The 23274-nt window shown below is 44.7% G+C and overlaps 1 protein-coding gene across 1 annotated transcript in view; it reads right to left on the reverse strand.

Annotated features, from left to right (window-relative positions):
- LOC126330513 (inactive rhomboid protein 1-like) overlaps positions 1–23274 on the reverse strand; it is a 786904-nt gene that overhangs the window by 431356 nt on the left and 332274 nt on the right. Inside the window, exon 2 of the mRNA XM_049996362.1 lies at positions 394–590. Within this exon, the coding sequence (XP_049852319.1) occupies positions 394–590 (197 nt within the window). The remainder of the gene's footprint in view (positions 1–393; positions 591–23274) is intronic.

The raw sequence follows: 23274 nt of genomic DNA on the forward strand, positions 1-23274 counted from the left end.
GGATGTTACGTATTTTTCCCAGAGAATCGGAATCTACAATTTAAATATTGGGTGTTCCTATTAAAGATTTCAAAGTTCACCCTCTCCTGCCTCCTGGGGGTGAGACAGGGGTTCGAGTTTGGTGGCATTGGATGTTCCCCTTCGAGACGATTGCAGTTTTCCATGTTTTTCCAAAAACATTTTTAATCGTCTCACTCCGTGTAGATGTAGATGTAAGCCTAGTAGCGGATACGGAAAGGCCATAGGCTGGTCGTTTTCAGGAGCGTAGAAAGATCGGGGGGCGCGAGCAATCAGTGGAAGCGCGCGCTGGTCGAGACGTCGGCCGCATCTGGAGCCGGGGTGCTTCTAGGGCAGTATAACGAGGTGGAACTCATTGCGACCAACGGTACTCACCCGGAGGCTGCGGCGTACTGATGGAGGAGGCGGCGGGCGCGGCGGCGAGCGGCGTGTTGGGGGCGGCGGAGGCGGCAGCGGCGGCGGCAGCAGTGGGGGGCGGCGGCTGGGCCGCCCCCGAGGGCTGCGGCTGCTGCTGCTGCGGCGGTGGCGGCTGCGGCGACCCCTGCAGGCTGCCCGCCGGCACCACGGCGCGCCTGCAAAGCAAGACCACCACTCCAATGAGTTGTCGCTTTCTCTAAATTCCAAACGTGATGCTCCAGATCCGTGTATTGAAATGACGAATAATCGTTCCAGTTGCTAAAACGTTTTGTGTGCTTCTCCTCCACCCATTTCGGCTTTTATACCGAATGTATGTGTCTGGCGAAATACCATCCCACTTTTGAAAAAATAACAACCATGCAACTCTAAAGACAGCAATAGGCGACAAGTGCGAGTGTAATCGCACAATCAGCTTAAAAGGTCATCCATCCAAGTGACTGACAAGAATAATATACAGATGAACGGAAAAGAAAATTGGGGATCTGTTAGATCATAAATCTGTCTTTAGAAAGGTAAAGGCGCTAGAGAGGCATTTCTGGCGTTACGGTTGATAACTGAAGTACAGCTAAAGAAAAATAAAGAGACGTTCATAGTATTTGTCGATCTGGAAAAAGCGTTCGACAGTGAAAAATGGTGCAAGATGTTCGAAATTATGAGGAAAATAGGGGCAAGCTATAGAGTAATTGAGAGAGAGAGAGAGAGAGAGAGAGAGAGAGAGAGAGAGAGAGAGAGAGAGAGAGAGAGATAGAGAGAGAGAGAGATAGAGAGAGAGAGAAACATGTACAACATGTACAAAGCCAAAGGGAAAAATAAGAGTGGAAGATCAAGAACGAAGCGCTCGGATTAAAAAGGGTGTAGGACATGGGTGTGGTCTTGTGCCTTCAGACTATACATCGAAGAAGGAATAATGGAAACAAAATAAAGGTTTACCATCACCATCATTTAAGACTGATTATGCCTTTCAGCGTTCAGTCTGGAGCATAGCCCCCTTATGAAATTCATCCATGATCCCCTATTCAGTGCTAACATTGGTGCCTCTTCTGATGTTAAACCTATTACTTCAAAATCATTCTTAACCGAGTCCAGGTACCTTCTCCTTGGTCTGCCCCGACTCCTCCTACCCTCTACTGCTGAACCCATGAGTCTCTTGGGTAACCTTGCTTCTCCCATGCGTGTAACATGACCCCAGCATCTAAGCCTGTTCATCCTGACTTTTACATCTATAGAGTTCATTCCCAGTTTTTCTTTGAATTCCTCATTGTGGACACCCTCCTGCCATTGTTCCCATCTACTAGTACCTAAAATCATCCTAGCTACTTTCATATCCGTAACCTCAACCTTGTTGATAAGGTACCCTGAATCCACCCAGCTTTCGCTCCCATACAACAAAGTTGGTCGAAAGATTGAACGGTGCACAGATAACTTAGTCTTGGTAATGACTTCCTTCTTGCAGAAGAGAGTAGATCGTAGATGCGAGCTCACTGCATTAGCTTTGCTACATCTCGCTTCCAGTTCTTTCACTATGTTGCCATCCTGTGAGAATATGCAGCCTAAGTACTTGAAACCGTCCACCTGTTCTAACTTTGTTCCTCCTATTTGGCACTCAATCCGTTTATATTTCTTTCCCACTGACATTACGTTCGTTTTGGAGATGCTAATCTTCATACCATAGTCCTTACATTTCTGATCTAGCACTGAAATATTACTTTGCAAACTTTCAATCGAATCTGCCATCACAACTAAGTCGTCCGCATATACAACGCTGCTTATTTTATGTTCACATTATGTTGATCTCACCCAGCCAGTGTATTATTTTCAACATATGATCCATAAATAATATGAACAACAGTGGAGACAGGTTGCAGCCTTGTCTTACCAATGAAACTACTCTGAACCATGTACTCAATTTACTGTCAACTCTAACTGCTGCCTGACTATCCATGTAAAGATCTTTAATTGCTTGCAAAAGTTTGCCTCCTATTCCATAATCTCTTAGAACAGACAATAACTTCCTCCTAGGAATCCAGTCATATGCCTTTTCTAGATCTATAAAGCATAGATACAATTCCCTGTTCCACTCATAACACTTCTCCATTATTTGCCGTAAGCTAAAGATCTGGTCCTGACAACCTGTAAGAGGCCTAAACCCACACTGATTTTCATCCAATTGGTCCTCAACTAATACTCGCACTTTCCTTTCAACAATACCTGAGAAGATTTTACCCACAACGCTGATTAAAGAGATACCTCTGTAGTTATTACAATCTTTTCTATTTCCATGTTTAAAGATTGGTGTGATTACTGCTTTTGTACAGTCTGATGGAACCTGTCCCAACTCCCAGGCCATTTCAATTATCCTGTGTAGCCATTTAAGACCTGACTTTCCACTGTATTTGATGAGTTCCGACTTAATTTCATCCGCCAGCCCCAGCTGCTTTATTGCACTGCAATCTATTGACCATTTTCTCCACTTTCTCAAATGTTACCCTATTTCCATCATCATTCCTATCCCATTATACCTCGAAATCTGAAACATTGCTGATCGTATTTTCACCTACATTGAGCAACTCTTCAAAATATTCCCTCCATCTGCCCAAGGCATCCACAGGATTTACCAGCAGTTTTCCTGACCTGTCCAAAATACTTGAAGGTTCAAGAAAGGAATTAAAATTCAAAGTGAAAGGGTATCAATGACAAGATTTGCTCATGACATTGCTATCTTCAGCGGAAGTGAACAAGAATTACAAGATCTGCTGAATGGAATGAACGGTATACTGAGTATAGAATATGGATTGAGAATGAATCGAAGAAAGACGAAACTAATGAGAAGTACCAGCACGGGAAAAAAGCGCATTCCTGGCTAAAGTCTACTAGTATCAAGCACAGGCCTAAATTTGAGGAAAGAATTTGTGATACTGTGCGTTTGGAGCACAGTATTATATGGTAGTCAAACATGGACTGTGGGAAAACAGGAACAGAAGATAATCGAAGGATTTGAGATGTAGTGCTAGAGACTGTGGACTGGTACCCTAAGTAAGGAGGAGTTTCTCCGTAGAATCTGAGAGGAAAGGAAAATGTGAAAAAACTGACAAGAAAAAGGGATAGACGTGTAGGACATCTGTTAAGACGCCAGGGAATAAATTCCATGGTACTAGAGGGAGCTGTAGAGATTAAAAACGTACAGAAAGACAGAGACTGGAATACAGCCAGCAAATAATTAAGGACGTAGGTTGCAAGTGCTACACTAGCGCTGGCACAGAAATCAATTCGTGGCACACCGCATCAAACGAGTCAGAAGACTGACAGAACCACAGGCACATAGACACAGGCAACAGAGCATGCACAATGTCGGCACTAGTACAGTGTATATCCACCTTGCGCAGCAATGCAGGCTGCTATTCTCCCATGGAGACGATCGTAGCGATGCTGGATGTAGTCCTGTGGAACGGCTTGCCATGCCATTTCCACCTGGCGCCTCAGTTGGACCAGCGTTCGTGCTGGACGTGCAGACCGCGCGAGACGACGCTTCATCCAGTCCCAAACATGCTCAATGGGGGACAGATCCGGAGATCTTGCTGGCCAGGGTAGTTGACTTACACCTTCTAGAGCACGTTGGGTGGCACGGGATACATGCGGACGTGCATTGTCCTGTTGGAACAGCAAGTTCCCTTGCCGGTCTAGGAGTGGTAGAACGATGGGTTCGATGACGGTTTGGATGTACCGTGCACTATTCAGTGTCCCCTCGACGATCACCAGAGGTGTACTGTCAGTGTAGGAGATCGCTCCCCACACCATGATGCCGGGTGTTGGCCCTGTGTGCCTCGGTCGTATGCAGTCCTGATTGTGGCGCTCACCTGCACGGCGCCAAACACGCATACGACCATCATTGGCACCAAGGCAGAAGCGACTCTCATCGCTGAAGACGACACGTCTCCATTCGTCCCCCATTCACGCCTGTCGCGACACCACTGGAGGCGGGCTGCACGATGTTGGGGCGTGAGCGGAAGACGGCCTAACGGTGTGCCGGACCGTAGCCCAGCTTCATGGAGACGGTTGCGAATGGTCCTCGCCGATACCCCAGGAGCAACAGTGTCCCTAATTTGCTGCGTAGGATCCTACGGTCTTGGCGCGCATTCGTGCGTCGCTGCGGTCCGGTCCCAGGTCGACGGGCACGTGCACCTTCCGCCGACCACTGGCGATAACATCGATGTACTGTGGAGACCTCACGCCCCACGTGTTGAGCAATTCGGCGGTACGTCCACCCGGCCTCCCGCATGCCCACTATACGCCCTCGCTCAAAGTCCGTCAACTGCACATACGGTTCACGTCCACGCTGTCGCGGCATGCTACCAGTGGTTAAAGACTGCGATGGAGCTCCGTCTGCCACGGCAAACTGGCTGACACTGACGGCGGCGGTGCACAAATGCTGCGCGGCTAGCGCCAGTCGACGGCCAACACCGCGGTTCCTGGTGTGTGCGCTGTGCCGTGCGTGTGATCATTGCTTGTACAGCCCTCTCGCAGTGTCCGGAGCAAGTATGGTGGGTCTGACACACCGGTGTTAATGTGTTCTTTTTTCCATTTCCAGGAGTGTATATTCGATCTAAATTGTAAATACCAAATCGGGTCCTGAAGTAAAGGATGCTTCAGCAGCTGGGGAATTTATTCATCAAGTTGAATGAGTGAATATGAAAAAACTGTACGAGAAAGAAGAGAGCAAAGAACATTTCTGAAATCAACGAAAAAATTAAGAACACAGATTTATTTTCAATCTTCTAGTATCTCACCGTACATAGGATATTACTTTGTAAGTTACTGAACGTAGTGTTGTGCCATGAGTTAGGAACCCCGTTGTTATGAAGGCACTCTGAAGTTGCCACACGCACGCTCAGAGAACATTGTGGAACAAACAGTCAACGAGTGCAGAAATAGCTAAGGCATAAGGGGGGCCGATTCCCGGAGAGGCAACAGAAGAGCAGTTGCAGATGCAAGAAATTCCGCATGAACGAACATCAAATGGTCTCTGTTATACGAAAATTGAGATGGGCAACTTACTAGAATGCTCGTTTCGTGTATCAGATGTAAAATGAAAGAGGAACGTGTAGAGCGAGGCCTGAATCGTCCAGTGGTGCACAATATGTCTGAATACATTCTAACCGAATCTGTACTTATCATTCAACGTTATTTAAGGCCAAGTAAGTTTTCTTAGTTTTGATAAAGATTGTACAAGGGTGGCGATTAGATTTATGTGTGTGATGAAACTTTGTTAACTCATCTTCCTTGTATTCTGTGGTGTGCGTACTGTAAGACCTTCAGTACACACACCATCAGATTATTTGACTTGTCGCTCTAACGAAGTAGGCGAGTGTCAGCAATATGTCTCATGGTCTTATCGCGGCGTGTTTATCTTCTGCTGTTAGGTCAGACGATAGAAATGCCACTTACACGCTTAGAGTATCTGATTGACGGTGGCCAACTTTAAACAGAACTTGATTAATTTTCGCACACATTTATTAAAATAATAACAAGCACAATGATTACTTAACTTGCTTCTGGATGATATTTACAATTGACAATCTGAAGTTCCTTTGGTCTTGGTATGTTAATCTAATTCTCACATATATCTCTGATACTTGACAAAGTGTCTATACATTTATCTTCATGGCTATGTACAGGAATATGATAATCCTGTTAGGCGCAGACTGAAACTTGACTATAGGCTGGTACAGACTGGTGCAGACTAAAGCAGATTGACTAATCGGAGGTCTGTACACTTGTTATAATACCTCGCATGTTCAGGTATCACTGTGCGAGTGTGATCCGCGAGGAGAAAAGGTTCTACGTTAGCAGCAATCACATTGGCTGCGTTACATACTAATACACAGATCAGCGGAAGCAGAATTTGATCCGTCGTTAAGGCAGCGCCATCTCGTAATGCGGAGACGGACGAGCGCTGCGCCTGCGCTGTTGTGCTTAGCGGGTCGCGCTCTAGTGGGAAAGCTGTGTATGTGCTGACTACGCCGAACTATGTATACAACATATTCAGTCCCGTCTCAGTTCCATGTTATTCATGTTTTACTTAACTGATGTGAAATCAGTTGAGGTGTTTCGTTTATTTGTCACGACAGTTGCAAAAATGGTGCAAATGGCTCTGAGCACTATGCGACTTAACATCTGTGGTCATCAATCGCCTAGAACTTAGAACTAATTAAACCTAACTAATCTAAGGACATCACACACATCCATGCCTGAGGCAGGATTCGAACGACAGTTGCAGCCAGAGTCAGTATTTGCTGCTTCACAGGTGTACAATTTGATTAGTAGTATGTAACTAGCTAATGCAACCATAACTAAATCAGTAAAACTTCATTAAGGCTTTTTACGAAGCTTTCTCTTGTATTATGTTCCATATAATTGCAAACACTTAAGAGTTAAAGTATTTCGTTCTGTGTAATGAATAGCTGTACTCATATCATAGTACATGTTTGATGATCTTATTGCTTGCTGTAATATAAAAAAACTAAGTACTTTTTTAAGGACAGTGTAGATTTTAAAATTCCAGTTTTCAAGTGGAATGCCTGAAGGTACGTGTTCTAGGGTGTGTCCTAGAATGTCTGCATCGCAATGTAAATAAATCGAGAAAAGTGCAGTGGAAAATTCATTGCATGTAAGCAGTTACGAGGCCAGTGAAGTACTGCGTTAAACGGCAGTGTGTTCAAAATATTCGCGTTGTGATAGCCTTCCTTTTTGAGTGAAGTAGAATTAATAGGCCACAGTTAGCTCACACAGAAATGCAATAATATTCAAGTTGTGTAAAGTGAATACAATAATGCAACCATGAAAATTTGTGCCTTATTAATTTTGCGGGGATTCATGCGTTTACTGAAAGTAACGTAGCGCGTTAATTTCATGTCCGGAGAAACAACACTTAAAGCGGTATATTACACGCATCTAATAAACGCTCTCAGGTTTCATGTGTCTAAACTGCTGTCAAATCTTCATCACAAGCTGCGGTACATGTTAACAATTTTATAGATGGTATATATAGTATAGGCCACATGTACGAACTTATACTATATTCAGGAGAACGCAAAAATAAAATGTACGCTGCGTTCATACTGTGTAGCGTTTGACAGCTAGTAATCTAATGAAGAGCTATTGTAGGAATTTACGTAGAAAAGCCGTTATACCCTCTCCTGTGTTGTTCCGCCGGACCGCGTACAAGCAGATGTCCCCGTGAATTGTGCCAGATGATGTGCACTTAAGAGGTACGCAAAAGAAATAAAAAGAAGTTGGTTACACTTTTGGACCATGAAAATTCTGAACCGGTGAGCTTTTTTGGTTGTGTTTTATTTCTTGTTGACATTTCTCCTTGTCGTATCGGCCGCCGCACAGCAGCCGTTAACTCGGCGCGGCGAGCTTACAACACCCGCGGCACACACCGAGTACCGCTGACGCCGCACACGATGTCAACAACTGGCGCCAGTGAACGAGTCGTCGCGGGGTTAGCGCCAGCGTTCACACCACTATCGATACGGATTACCCTGGCGGCGCTGCCCTTGCCACCAGAGTGAGCAACCGTATAAGGGCGCCAACTACCAACACTCTGATTGGCCGGACCTGCGGATTTAAGCGAGCTCCCTGAGCCCGTTTAACCAGTTCAATCTTCGCCGATGACTGTCTTGCTACCCGGTTGCTGGGTTCACGACGACCGAACCGTACTGTGGCCTCCCTAGCTGCAAACTTGCAACGCGTGGATATCGACTGGTTGGCAGTGGTTTGGACTTGTATTCTCTACTAGTGACTCTGATATCTCCTTGGCACTACAGCCAGCGAAGTGTTGTGTAGTCGAACTTAAGTTCTGTTTTGAGTGACAGAAGGTCAAATGAATTTGGTTATCACGGAATATTTGTTGTATTATAGTGCGGACATAACACAACACTCCTCAGTCAAGGACAAAATGAGTCTGTCGTCTTAGGTAATGGGTCAGCGATACTGAACAAGTCTGTGCCTTGATTTTGAATAGTCCACACGTGACTGTTGATGAAATGACAAAGCCGAATGCACAGTAATAGTGGTTTTATATACGACGTCACCCTTAATGGACTTACCTCTCATGAAGTATGTACAAGATGAGCCCCAAAACAACTGAGTGCAGACTATGAATCCAATCGTGTGAGGGTCTGTCAGTAGTTACTCGTCTGTCATGCTAATGAAGATAAAGAGTTCTTGAAACAAATCGTCTCTGGAGACGAAACATGTGTTCGTCAGTATGAACAAGGGAACTAACGCCAGAGCGTTGGGGTGGAGACACCGCGGGTCTTGAGGTAAAAAGAAACTCAAGAGTATGCTATGCAGGAAAAGTAATGCTCACAGTTTCTAGAGACACAGTACGGCCAATTCTAGAACATTACATAGGAACGTTTATAAGTCAACTGTAAAGTGAAATGCTTCTCTACGGTTTGAAGCCTGCAATAATTCGAAACAAATGCCGAGATCTGTTGCCAAACGGCGTTCTCTTTCTGCCTGATAATGCCGCCCACACTGTTCCAGCTCTTCAGAATCCGCATTCGTGCTTTTGGAGCATCCTTCATACAGCCCTGATAGTGTTCCTTCGGAATTCCATTTGTTTGGTCCATTCAGAGATTGTTTAACAGGCCGACGGTTCACCACCAATGAAGAGCTGAAGGAAGCGCTGGTGCTCAACAAAAAGTCCCGGTAAGTAGGACTCGGGTACAGAGGGTTCAGTACAAATTTAATTATGTACATACACCGAAGCGTCAAAGAAACTGGTATACGTACGGATATTCAAATACACAGATACGTAAGCAGGTAGAATGCGGCGTTGCGGTCGGCAACGCCTATACAGGATGAATCTGAAGGAAAGGTATCTGTTTTGAGATTCTAAACAAAAAACTTCATATGGACGTATGCTCTATTGCGTATCGTTTCCGAGATAGAACACGTTTATTATCATACAATGTAAGCTTTCACGGCCGGTATTGTCTTCACTTAAAACTTCCGGGCTGATAGGCCGTGGTCGAAGTATAAAACTTTCTCCTGACGTTTCGTCTCCGACTGCGGGAGACATCCTCGGAGGTAAAGCGGCGAACGTCAGGAGAGAGTTTTATATTTCGACCACGGCCTATCAGCCCGGAAGTTTTAAGTGAAGACGTTTATTATCACTTTTTTCTTTACTAACTCGAAAACCCACACTCCAACGGAAAATAAATAGTAAATTACATTAAAAGCGTTCTATCTCGCGTTCTATCTTGATGTCCACATCAAGTTGTTTGTTCAGAATCAGTAATGCTATCACCCGTCAAAACACGTAACTTTCCTCCTGACTCACCCTGGATAAGACAACAAGTGCCTGGCGCAATTGTTAGATCAGTTATCAAGGTTCAAATGGCTCCCAGCACTATGGGACATCTAAAGTTATCAGTCCTCTAGAACGTAGAACTACTTAAACCTAACTAACCTAAAGACATCACACACATCTATGTCCGAGGCAGGATTCGGACATGCGACCTTAGCGGTCTCGCGGTTTCAGACTGAAGCGCCTAGAACCGCTGGGCCATAACGGCTGGCGTTTATCAAGATTTAAGTGAGTTTGAACGTGGTGTTATAGTCGGTGCACGAGCCATGGGACATGGCATCTCAGAGACAGAGACGAAGTAGGGATTTTCCCGTACGACCATTTCACGAGTGTACCGTGAATATCAGGAATACGGTAAAACATCAAATCTCCGACATCGCTGCGGTCGGAAAAAGGAGCGGAACCAGCTACGACTGAAGAGAATCGTTCATCGTGACGGAAGTGAAACCATTCCGCAAATTTCTGCAGATTCAGTGCTGGGCCATCAACAACTGTCAGCGTGCGAACGAACCAAAGAAACATCATCGACAGGGGCTTTCGGAGCCTGGACCCGTCAACACTGATATTGGACTGTTGACGATTGAAAACATGTTGTCTGCTCGGATGAGTCTCGTTTCAAATCATATCAAGCGGATAGACGTGGAATTGGATGGAGACAACCTCACGAATCCATGGACCCTACATGTCAGCAGGGGACTGTTCAAGCTAGTGGAGGCTCTGTAATGGTGTGGGGCGCATGTGCAGTTGGAGTGATATGGGACCACTCATATGTCTAGATACGACTCTGACACGTGACACGTACTTAAGCATCCTGTCTGATCATCTGCATCCCGACGAACCTGGGCAATTCCAGCAGGTCAATGCGACACCCCACACGTCCAGAATTGCTACAGACTGGCTGCAGGAACACTCTTCTGAGTTTTAATGCTTCCCCTGGCCACCAAACTTCCCAAACATGAACATTGTTGAGCACATCTGGAATGCCTTGCAACGTGCTGTTCAGAAGAGATCTCCAGCCCCTCGTACTGTTATGGATTCATGGTGTCATTCTTTCGAGCATTACTTCAGATAGTCGAGTCCATGCCACGCAGTGTTGCGACACTTCTGCATGTTCCCAAGGCCCTAAGCGATATTAGGCAGGCGCACCAATTTCTTTGGCTCTTCAGTGTAGATAGGCCATCCATTCCTGGAATCGGGAATATCTACGATTTTTGCCTAAAGGCAACGTATACGTCTACCGGTTCCTTTGATTACAAATGACAAATAATACAGTTTTCGTGTGATTTAGTTACAAACTAACAACTTTCGGATTATTTTTTTCTTTTAATTGTACTGTGAAACCTTGCTTCTTGCCAATTTTCATCAATCTAGGTTAAAGGGAAGTAGCCTGTAGGTTTTGCGAGCATCAAAACATGTGACATAAATGGCCGTATCTTTTGATTGCATTGACTTACGAGCTTCAATTTTTGCACCGCGGAGGGACCATCGATCTTAATATGTGATAAAAATTTCAACTTCATACGTCCACTCGGTCCTGAAAGCGATCTTGTAAGATATCCGTTTTTACCTACTGAGGTACAGAACAACAGAAAAAAAATTAAAAAAAAAAATAAGTCAATAAAAATAGATAACCGTGCACTGAATAGCAGAGTGATTATGTTGAAAAATGATAGCGTAGTAAATTTTGTACTTTTGTTGTAATAAATTAGAAAAACGAGCAGATACTTTTTGACCTACGCTAGTGTTTAAGCGTCTAGCAAATTTTATTTCGTATAAAAGTGACCGACATCATTTCAAGGCAGGTCTTATGTTTGGTTCAGAGTACTGAAGGGACACACTATCACACAATGTTCTGTGTTTGTAAGAGACGCATATGCGGAAATAGAGTCAGAACCTTTCTTAAATTTATGTTTGGTAATTGATTTTTGGTTATAATATCTATAGAACACGAAAAACCTCGTATTTGGAGGCTTGTAAATATATAATCTCGGTCTTAATAAACACATAATAAAATGTGGCAATGATATGATGTGTCCCTTAACAATAATTTTCTGTGTTGTTTTAGCTCACATATCAAATGACAGTAGATTCCATAATATACATTTCTTCAGCTTATTTCACATCGTTCTCCAATCGGAACTTTTAGAACGTGAATAAATTATGATCGAGGGGTAACGGACATCAGTATTAATCGATGATTCTTTTTTACAATATTAAATTCGAGTAATTTAAATCATTTTCCTGTTTTCATCAATATCAGTTAACATACCAAGAAAAGCAAAAAATTATGTTAGATTCTTTTGATAAAATTACGTAGTAGATAGTTGCTTGTCATTGGGAGTATAGAGTCACGGATTCGGTTTCGATCTAAGCTGTAAACAGGGAGCAAGAACAAAAGTGTCATATTGCATTGAAATGTATAAGACGTGACAGCTCACAATGTTTCCTAAGCCGTATGAGTTGTCTAATTTGCAGCGTAGCTGTTTAAGTTTATACGAGTCCTAGGAAACGTAGTGAGGTTTATATTTTGAAACGCCTCCCGACATAACCAACTTCCCTCGTTCGTGTCAACTCCGACTAGCAAGTTTAAGCCGTAGGTCTGTTCTCCAGTTTGTGGGATTCCATCATAAAACGATCAGGGCAGCGCCGCTGGGCACACAGGCTAATCACCCGGGATAATGGCTTCCGGCTCAGCAAGTCCTCGCACTGGCCACAATTCGTAAGCGAGCGTATTACAAAATTAATTAGTGCGCCTGCGACCTCACAGTTCCACTCGCGGAAGGCGCACGGCGCCAACGTATACAGCGGCTACGGTTTATTCGCGTCCGTTGCCCATCGGCAGCACTGGGAGAACAGAATTCGGCTACCGACGAGGAAACATAATCTCGTGACCAGTGATATCCACAAGGCTGGACCGAGGAAGATGTCTACTCTCTATCTGAAATCGAAACTAACAACGGAAGGCAGACGCACAGTGTGTGATGGCCCAAATTTTTAATTGAACAATGATAGAACTTGCTTTCTTGTATTTTAAATTTGAAAGAAAAAATGTATTGAGACACCCTGCTAAACGCGCAGGACAGGACAGGTAGTTTAAGTTGTGGAAAGGGGCCAAAATAAGCGGCTGTCAGTTAACACTCGAACATACAACCTTTTATTTGATCAGACATTACAAGAGCCAAGAATTTTTTTTAACAGTAGCACAGCTTTAGTTTTGGAACTTAATTAGCGGCTGAATGCGCCGTGCAATCTCATGCCTTAAGGGTAAGACCACTTTAAAAAACGGCTGAAAGCCATTAATTCTCAACCAAAATCATAAAATTAAAAGGCAAAGCCTTATCTTAAAACAGTTCCTTAATTAGGCTGAAGGCCCAAAGAATTTGACACTTCAAGAGCAAACAACTTAAATTCAAAATCGGCTGCAGACCCAACACTTACGACTCAATAACATTAAATTTAAAAATGCCAAGGGCTTTATGTAAAACAGTTCTTAAATTAGGCTGATTAAATTCAAAATCGGCTGAAGGCCCAACACTTAGCTCAATAACATTAATTTTTAAAATGCTAAAGGCTTTACATAAAACAGTTCTTAGATTAGGCTGAAAGCCCCAATTATCTGAAGCCTTAAGGGCAAAACAACCTTAATCTACAAACCGGCTATGAGCCATACAAGTACAAACAACACGAACAAACAAGAAAAGGCATTACACGCAAGGGTGCTCAGAAATTCCGAGGGTCGGCCTGGAATTGAAACACTAACGCTTGCTTAGGTGAGACAGGCAGTCGGCATAACCACTGTCTATCCGATGACAACCCAACCGACAGACAGTCAACAGACCAACCGACAAGCTAATCTCCGCTTCATCTGACCAGCACACAACAGGGAATTCAATGGAACAACGTAGATGGTATTGGTGTCCACAACCAATTATACATTGAGCTGTCAAACTACACACCGTGCTGGACAGCGACAACACGATGAGGAAAATACACTTCCTGAATTTATGTGAACGGCCAGGGCAGGTAACCGGAACGTTAATGGCTACAAGGTAGAAGATTCCGCTGGTGCACTTCAATTCAAATAACCAAGTATTGTTCAACTCCACCGGTGGGTGGCTAAAATTTGCCAACTTGAAAACACAAGTTATTGCTCGCGGAAATATCCCAACAGCCGACAACGAACTCCAAAACACACAATGTGAAAAATCGTGACTTGCTGGTAGATTAAGTCAAAACTCAACTTCCATGTCGAGGGTCGGAATGGGAACAGCACAGCACAGTCCGACACCGGTTAGAGGTCGCCAGCGGGACCGGCCAAACAGTGCACCGCTGCCTTTTCCTCGCTGCTCCACTCCAACCGACCAACTGCCCAGGCTTGTAAACGGTGAAATGACCCAAATATACGTCGGACGACGAGACGACCAACCGAACGAACGACCAACGGTCGTCCCGCCCCAATCTCGTTCCGTCGGACTGCTGTTGTGTGTCGCCAGCTGTCGGCGAGCACTGGCTGTCGGCGCCTCACCGGCGCTCCGCCCCCGACTTCACTGCTGCTGCGTGCCGACTGCACTGCTGGTCCGTCCCGAACTGACTAGTCAGACACACGACGACCCGGAAATGCTATCGGTCACTCCAGAGATGGTAGGACAGTGCACTTATCGATATGCGCTGCTGCTGCTGCCGCTCACGGGCAAGTAAGGCAGGAAGTTAGTGACGCCAGTAAATGGAATAAGAAAATGAGACGGCGGTACCGTAATTGCAGATGAGAAACAATAAATGGCCTGAATTCGAGCTGTGCACGGCTCATGTATAGTTTTAATAGGTCGATGTGCAGCCTTCGTGGCTTGGCTGACGATCTACAAAGAACTGAAGAAACTACAGTATGTGCAGTATTCACTTCGACACGGAGAACGTGTCTGCCTAAGAATAAACGAGACGCTGCTTGGCTGCCAGGAGTCAAGTTCTTCGTGTTGAAAATAAATTAATGTTACAGGGCAAGGAAAACGCTGATCGCTTTGCAAGTAACAATCGTTTTGCAAAATGTTTTTATACTTTCAACTAAATTTGTAACAGTAGGAAAATCGGATTGACATGACGTAAATCAGTCACTTTCAAAATGCGTGACTAAAGTCAGTAGTAGGCAAACAATTAATGATCGCCTGATTCTGTATGCGCACTTTCAAATAGGAAGTGAATATTATTTAACTGAAGATTGTATTGTATGTTAACCTGGGGCCTAGAAATGACGGAGAGGCTCCGTCCCCGCCGCAGCCGCAGTGGTTCACAACCCCACGACGACTACCGCAGTCCACTTCACCCCTCCGCCGCCCCACACCGAACCACTCTTTCAGGGTTACTGTGCAGTTCGGCCCCCAGTGGACACCCCCACCCCCTCCCCCACCCCAGGGAGCATGTCTCACCCCAGACGAGTGTAACGCCTGTGTTTGCGCGGTAGAGTAATGGTGGTTTACACGTACGTGGAGAACTTGTGTGCGCAGCAATGGCTGACATAGTGTAGATGCGGCGGAGTAAGGGGAACCAGCCATCATTCACTGAGGCAGATGGAAAACCGCCTAAAACCAACCACAGACTGGCAGACTGACCGGATCTCGCCACAAGTCCTCTGGGCGGATTCGTGCTGGGGACCAGGTGCTTCTTCCCAGTCCGGAAAGCAGTGTGTTAGACCGCACGGCTAACTGGGTGGGCTAACTGAAGATAGTTTTAGAGTAATAGCTCAGGAAACACAGAAGTTAAACAGCGCTTTTATAGTCCTCAGTTACTGGCTTATGTAAACATTAATGAATCGTTAAATACAGGTTAGCAGGCAAGTAAGTGAGGAAGCTAACAGCTGAAGTGGCGCAGTATTTTTAGTTCTTCCATTTTTTTCAGCAACTTCAACGTGGCTGTAGTGAGTGTTCTTTTTTTTATTCAAGGCGAGGCACAAAATATAGTAAGGAGAATTTATCAAATGATGCAGGTTATGTAAAAAGTAGGAAAGATAAATGGTGTACTCATTATAGCAGGAAAATTTAATCAAAGTATATCAGATAACATGAGCAAGATATTCTTCAGCAATCGGGAAGGACTCTTAAAAAATCCAAGGATTCCAATCGTTTCTGCAAACCTCCAAGTCTTATCAACGTTTAAAACGGAACCACCACATGACCTTTGTTGTACACACAAATGCGATTTATTGTGTCCAAGAGACAAACACAGTAACATTGGTCAATCTCGTCCTAGGAATCAAATTAGTGGCCGAAAGACCTCATGGCCAGTTCGGTAGGGCAGACCAGATCCCTGAGTTCTTACGAGTTGATCCGCCAAATGGATCTGCCGTTTGAATTTGGTAATTCTCGCATCTGATCCCTAATCAGCGATCCAAAAAATCTAAAAAGAACACAGTTTCGTAGAATTTTGCACTTATTCCTCTACTAGGTTTAGGTTTTGAAGCAGTTGAATTTACGATAGAGCTGACGTCGCTAAAACAATAAAAATTGCTATTAAAAAAAAGGTGAGCACCACTTTGCAGTTAAGAACCTACAGCCGTCAGGCGTTCAAATGTATCCTCGTACATTCCGGAGCCGCTAGGCTTCCATAACTACTATGGTATCGTGTAGGCTTCGTATCAGACATAAGCGTGGACAGGTTGACTCTGTTACTTCTGGCATTTCCTAGTTTCTTCTACTTGAGTAAATAGGCTAAGCCCAAACGGCAAGCCGCGCCGTCTAATGCGCTGCTTCCTGAGCGGAAAGGCGTGCCTGTCCCGGGCTCAAATCCGCCTGGCGGATTAGTGTCGAGGTCCGGTGTGCCGGCCAGCCTGTGGATGGTTTTTCAGGCGGTTTTCCATCTGTCTCGCCGAATGCGGGCTGGTTCCCCTTATTCCCCCTCAGTTACACTATGTCGGTGACTGCTGCGCAAGCAGTGTCTCCACGTACGCGTACACCGTAATCAATCTACGACGCAAACATTTGGGGTTACACTCGTCTGGTATGAGACGTGCCCGGGGGAGGTCCACTGGGGGCCGAACTGTACAATAAACCTGCGTTCGGTGTGGGGCGGCGGTGGGGAGGGTGGACTGCTGTGGCCTGTTGTAGGGATGTGAACCACTGAAGGCTACGGCAGAGCGAAGCCTCTCCGTCGTTTCTACGTCCGAGGTTCAATACACAATACACTTATATTCAGTTTCACCACGTCGATGTACAGCACATACCTCTTTCACCAGCAAATATTAGTCATGCAAACGTTCTCCGTGCGGCTGAACTGCGACTACCGCCGTAGTAGTCTCCCCCCCCCCCCCCCCCAAATGGCCTTTAACCAATGAATAATTGGTTCCGAGTCATTCCGATTAAGGTCCACCTAAGTTAACCACCGCATTCTGTAAACAGGCTTCCGATTTCATATTGTATAGCGCATGTCTGTGACTGGTAGGTTTAAAAGACTATGCGTGTATTCCAAGAGAAATGGTTCAGTGACACAAGAGCGGCGGCTCATCCACTACGGTCACTAAGATCAAAGTTTTCTGCAGCCTCCATAAAATAGTTAAGCTAATTGGTTGTATCGTTCTTTTCGCACCATTGTCTAATCTTAGCATCTGCTATTTTTAAACGTCTCTTAGTAGACGGGTTATTAAACTCCAACATGCGCTCCTTTCATGGGCAATCGCGACTTTGGGGGCACGAAGGATTGAGAGTAAGGTCGGTTTAAGCTCTCAAGACAGAATATGAGCTGCTGGGGATTTAATCGAAAGCGTTACGTTCTCGACTTCTTTTAATAAGTGCTGTGGAGCCCGTGTGTCCTCATTGAGGCAACGGCAGAGCTGCGCTCGCACAAAGTGGGTCAGCAGCCGTAAACCGGCGGGGCTGCAAAGAAGACTGCGGCTGCAGGGGAATGCAGGTGCCTTTTAATTAAGGAACGCGACGGAGCTGCGCCTCCCTCCAGTCAAAGGAAATGCTCCCTAGTTATTTTTATAAAGCCTTTCTCCAGCTACCCACATTTCTAAAATTTCCTCCTCCTCCTTCTTCTTCTTCGTTTTATTGCGATTCTCATTGGAATGATAACCCAGAATGAACAGCAGGTACCAGGAGCTTCTAAGCACCACTTGTGTGCAAGGTCGTCAAAGAAAGAAATAGCAAATTCACGAGCTATTGAGACATTACAAGGGAGCCTTTTTACGTGGGTAGAGATTTAATAAAGCTATGCTGGATATTGTTCCTACTACATTATTACTATTATAAGTGGTGCTTATAATATCGATAATTGCCTCTAACTAATAACTAAACATTGTTACTTTTTCGAAGCGATAAATCATCTTCTGTAATTCGAGCCCTCCATACTGGCAATGTTTGTCATCTTAATATGTTTGTTTCTTTGCAGCTACATGTATGCAATCCTGATACATAATACTGTGGGAAGCCTCCAGGGGAACCAAACAAAATGGCGTTGCCGTTGCATCCCTCCATGCTGGCAATGTTTGTCATCTTAATATGTTTGTTTCTTTGCAGCTACATGTCTGCAATTCTGATACATAATACTGTGGGATACCTCTAGGGGAACCAAACAAAATGGCGTTGCCGTTCCATAAAGTGATGTAAAGCAAAGCAGATATAAATACGAAGATTCATACAGTGTTTAATTACCTTCGTTAATTTTAATGTTATACAAACGTGGGATTCTATTACGTTACTTCGAATCGACGTCATGCATTGCAGACCGCCATCTGGTGGGACCTCTCAGCATTTCACATTTCCGTTGTACGGTATTCTAGTTGTAGTCGTCAATTGCTCCGTCGAATCCAGCTTCGAATTAAACCATGGAACGACATGATGCGGCGTGTATCAGTTGTGTTAATGTCACACTAAATCTAAGTTGTACATACAATATCGTTGCACATCTGAAATGTTATTGTAGTGCCTCTAATTTCTCTTGGTACGTTTTTATTTAATTTTAGTAGCTGTGTTCGTTATTATAGTTTTGGATTATATCTATCGATATGAAAAATATTTGATGAGAGTTATCTTACAGCAAACTGTACTTTCTTCTTGTTACATGCTGCTGTAAATCACTGTCTGATGCAACTTCCTAAGTTAGGTTTTACAAATGGTTCAAATGGCTCTAAGCACTATGGGACTTAACATGTGAGGTCGTCAGTCACCTGGGATTAGAACTACTCAAACCTAATTAACCTAAGGACATCACAAACATCCATGCCCGAGGCAAGATTCGAACCTGCGACTGTAGCAGAAGCGTAGTTCCTCACTGAACCGCCTAGAACCGCTCGGCAACAGAGACCGGCGGAAACACATTCATATGACACAGTGCGTCATATGCGGTTGTCAACTGAAGGTAGAAGGTAGAAAATATGGTTGTGGTAACAAGCTGGCTGGTAGCAAAGCATAATTTTTACGTACTTACCATACTGAAAAACGGAAGCGAGGGTGTCCAATATTGATTAGGTGGTGCATCGCTTCCACTGTGGTCAAACGAACAACGAAATAGTAGACAATCCGTTTGTGAAGAACCGGAAATCACAAGAGAAGTCGAGGCGCTGGTGCTCGCAGACCAGCGTATCACAATGTAGACGATAGTGGAAAAAGTGAAAATCCGTCATGTCGAAGGTCTGCGACTGCTCACAAATTCCAAAAAAGTCTGCCCGTCAGAGGCAGCAGAGGAAGTGTTGCAGCTGTCTCAGGCCAATCCAGCTGTCTTCTTCAGACGCCTAATCACTATGGACTAATGCTAGTAGTATCAGCAGGACCCCGAAACAAAGGAGGAAAGCAAGCAGTGGAAACATAAGGATTCAGCACTGACGGAAAATTTGACAGCCCGACCAGCATCATACAAAGAGATGCTGGGTGTTGTTTTTGTGTTCTTTTAAAAAAAATTTAGGGGGGGGGGGGGGCAATCGTGCGTGGTGCTAAAAAAGTACATTTGTATTGAGCAAATGCTCTCAGGAGCATTTGCTCAATAAGTGGCTGTTTTTTCCCCAAGAAAACACCCCAGCTCAATCTGCATGTGTAACTATACAGGTACTGTTTCTTTGGCCAATCAAATTTTTCCCTTCCCATCGTAACCTCCTAACACGACATGAGTGATACCTGCGTCTTCCCTCGAATTACGTGGGAGGTACCTCCACAGTGGCAATCAGGTGATTTTTTTACATGTAACGTTTCCTGAACAGTTAATGACTTCTGTAACCAAAGTGTGGCCGCCGTCGGAAAAAAAATGTCGCAGTAATGGATGAATATGAAGGACGAACGCTATCACCAAGTTTCATGGTAAAAGTTTAATTAACAAAGTTTAATTTTTCCGAGGTTATTGCGACGATTCAATGTCCGGCCCAGCCGCGCTGTTGCGGTCAGCGCGTGCTGCCAGAGGACATGACCACGTGAGGGCGCTTCGGCACTGCTGCCTTCTGGTGTGGCTCTAGTTCCCGTGTGGCTGCCAGCAAGCGAACACCACAGATACAACTTTTACTGCATGGACATGTTTTTCTGAATTTGACCGAGGCCCACAAGAAAGACAGGCCTTGACGCGTACGTCACAGAACGTAACACTGCAGGTCTTACAAGTCCCATCAGCCGCCTCTGGCGGGGAGCGTTTAACTGTTTCAGACGAATTTCATAAGTCTTGACTGACTGTTTAAAAGTATGTAAACTCTCGACAGCACACGAGAAATTTAAGCTTTTAGTGGGTAACTTTTCAATTACGTATTGATTTCCCGTGGGTCCTGTACGGAGCCGAGCGTTCACGAAGTGTGGAGGGCAGGCGGACTGGTGTGACGTCACAAGTTCGTTGCAGGACCCGTATATGTCGTTGGCCCGGGATATGCCGACCTGACGCGTGGTGGGAATCATTAACGGATTCTTAATCTAGAATACGACGTCCGGACATTAGACTACTCTGTTTCTCTTATCTGTATGCAATATTTGGCTTGTTAGAAGGTAGTGCAGGGCTATCTGCACTGGTTTACTGACACTACTTTTCTATTTTATTTTGTGTGTGTGAATTCCTAAGGGACCAAACTGCTGAGGTCATCGGCCCCTAGACTTACACACTACTTAAACTAACTTACGCTAAGAAGAACACACACACACACCCATGACTGAGGGAGGACTCGAACCTCCGGCGGGAGGGGCCGCGGAGTCTGTGACATGGCGCTTTGCACCATGTGGCTATTGCCATTTATCTTTAGTTGTCATTAAGGAGATTCGTGTTACCTTGTGAGCCCTGTTGGATGGCCGTCACTGTGCATTGGTTCAAGAAGATTCAACAATATCAGTTACTTCTAAGATTCAGTTCGATTTCTGGATTTTTTTTTTTTTTTTGCGCCTTTATTTAAACTGAGGTTCTGTCACATATAAAGGGTGACAATTATTGAACTATATGAAAAAACCTAAATTAGTTACAAACTACGGCGTATGCACAGTTTATTCAGCGTGTAAACGTCACTACAGATATACGGATTTAGGTTATGACGTGTTCGATATGCCTGGCAATGATGTGGTGCAGACGAATAGCGAAATTCTGCTTGACCCGCTGAAGTTTCGGAACATCGATGCCGTCGATGACCTCCTGAATGGTTGTTTTCAGCTCAGCAATGGTTTTGGGGTTTTTGTGTACACCCGTCTTTACTATTGCCCCCCAAAAAGGAGTCGCGTGTGTTATATTCGGAGGCCAGTGATCTATAGGTACCCCAGAGCTAGGATGCGGTCCCCAAAGTGCTCTTCCAGGACATCAGACACTCTTCCGGTTCGATCGGGTCGAGCTCCGTCTTGAATGATCCACATCTTTTCGAAATCAGGGTAACTCTGGATAATGGGGACGAAATTCGAAAGTCACTGTGCCATCAAGGAATATCGCACCGATCATTCTGTAACAGGACATTGCAAAACACACATTCGCCCATTGAGTATGAAGAGAATTCTCAATCGCGAAATGAGCGTTCTCAGTCACCCAAATGTGTCAGTTTTGCTTGTTGACGCTAATCCAAACCATGCATGAACGTACTAATTCCCATCATGCCCCTTGGCCATCCGTGCAATTTGAATGTCCTAAAGCAAACTGTTCAGAAGTTTCGACAATTTTATTTCATATAGTTCAATAATAAGTCACCCTATCCTTGTCGCAGTGGATACACCGGTTCCCGTCAGATCACTGAAGTCAAGCGCTGTCGGGAGTGGCCGGGACTTGGATGGGTGGCCATACGGGCCGCCATGCACTGTTTCCATTTTTCGGGTGCACTCAGCCTCGTGATGCTAATTGAGGAGCTACTCGACCGAACAGTAGCGGCTCCGGTCAAAGAAAACCATCGGAACGACCGGGAGAGCGGCGTGCTGACCACACGCCCCTTCTATCCGTATCCTTAACTGAGGATGACATGGCGGTCGGATGGTCCCGATGGGCCACTTGTGGCCTGAAGAGGGAGTGCTAACTTGTTGCCATCTGACATTGTCTGTCAACTGTTCACCTGATATTTAAACTGTGTGAGAGTGTTACTTACTGTTATTATTTTAAAGAAGGATGAACGTCATATTATTTCGTCTTGTTTGGTTCTTGCCTAGAAATTATTTAGTAAATTTCAAAATGCTAATTGTCTTGTTTAAATAATTGTACATTTTGGGGGTCGTTATATATGTTTATTATGAAATTCCTAAAGGAGACTATTTTGCACAGTTTTAAATGATTGTACATTTTGGGTCTTGTTGTATACACTCACTGTACAATTTTAATTTTGTGACTCACCTCATGATTAGACATTCAATTTAATTCATGAGTTTTTGTGTTGTTTAACAAAAATTGGTCACTTGCGGAACGTTGTTACGCACACCTCTCGAACTCAACATTACCATTCACTCTGCCGTCATAGCTATAATTCGTAATTTAACACCGAAAAAGTGGCGACAGCTTGGTGTACTTACACAAAAAGAAGCGAACTTTTTGACGATGGATATCGAAAGATGATTTTCGGAGTTTTGTGCAAGGCATTTTAACGGCCATTACGTTAAATGTCAGAGAAAGCGTTTGTCTGATTTCCAAGTACGGAATTGTTGTTGTGGTCTTCAGTCCTGAGACTGGTTTGATGCAGCTCTCCATGCTACTCTATGCTGTGCAACCTTCTTCATCTCCCAGTACCTACTGCAACCTACATCCTTCTGAATCTGCTTAGTGTATTCATCTCTTGGTCTCCCTCTACGATTTTTACCCTCCACACTGCCCTCCAATACTAAATTGGTGATCCCTTGATGCCTCAGAACATGTCCTACCAACCGATCCCTTCTCCTGGTCAAGTTTGCCACAAACTTCTCTTCTCCCCAATCCTATTCAATATATCCTCATTAGTTATGTGATCTTCCCATCCAATCTTCAGCATTCTTCTGTAGCACCACATTTCGAAAGCTTCTATTCTCTTCTTGTCCAAACTATTTATCGTCCATGTTTCACTTCCATACATGGCTACACTCCAT

The sequence above is a fragment of the Schistocerca gregaria genome, chromosome 2 (assembly GCF_023897955.1).
Source record: "Schistocerca gregaria isolate iqSchGreg1 chromosome 2, iqSchGreg1.2, whole genome shotgun sequence".
NCBI lineage: Eukaryota > Metazoa > Arthropoda > Insecta > Orthoptera > Acrididae > Schistocerca > Schistocerca gregaria.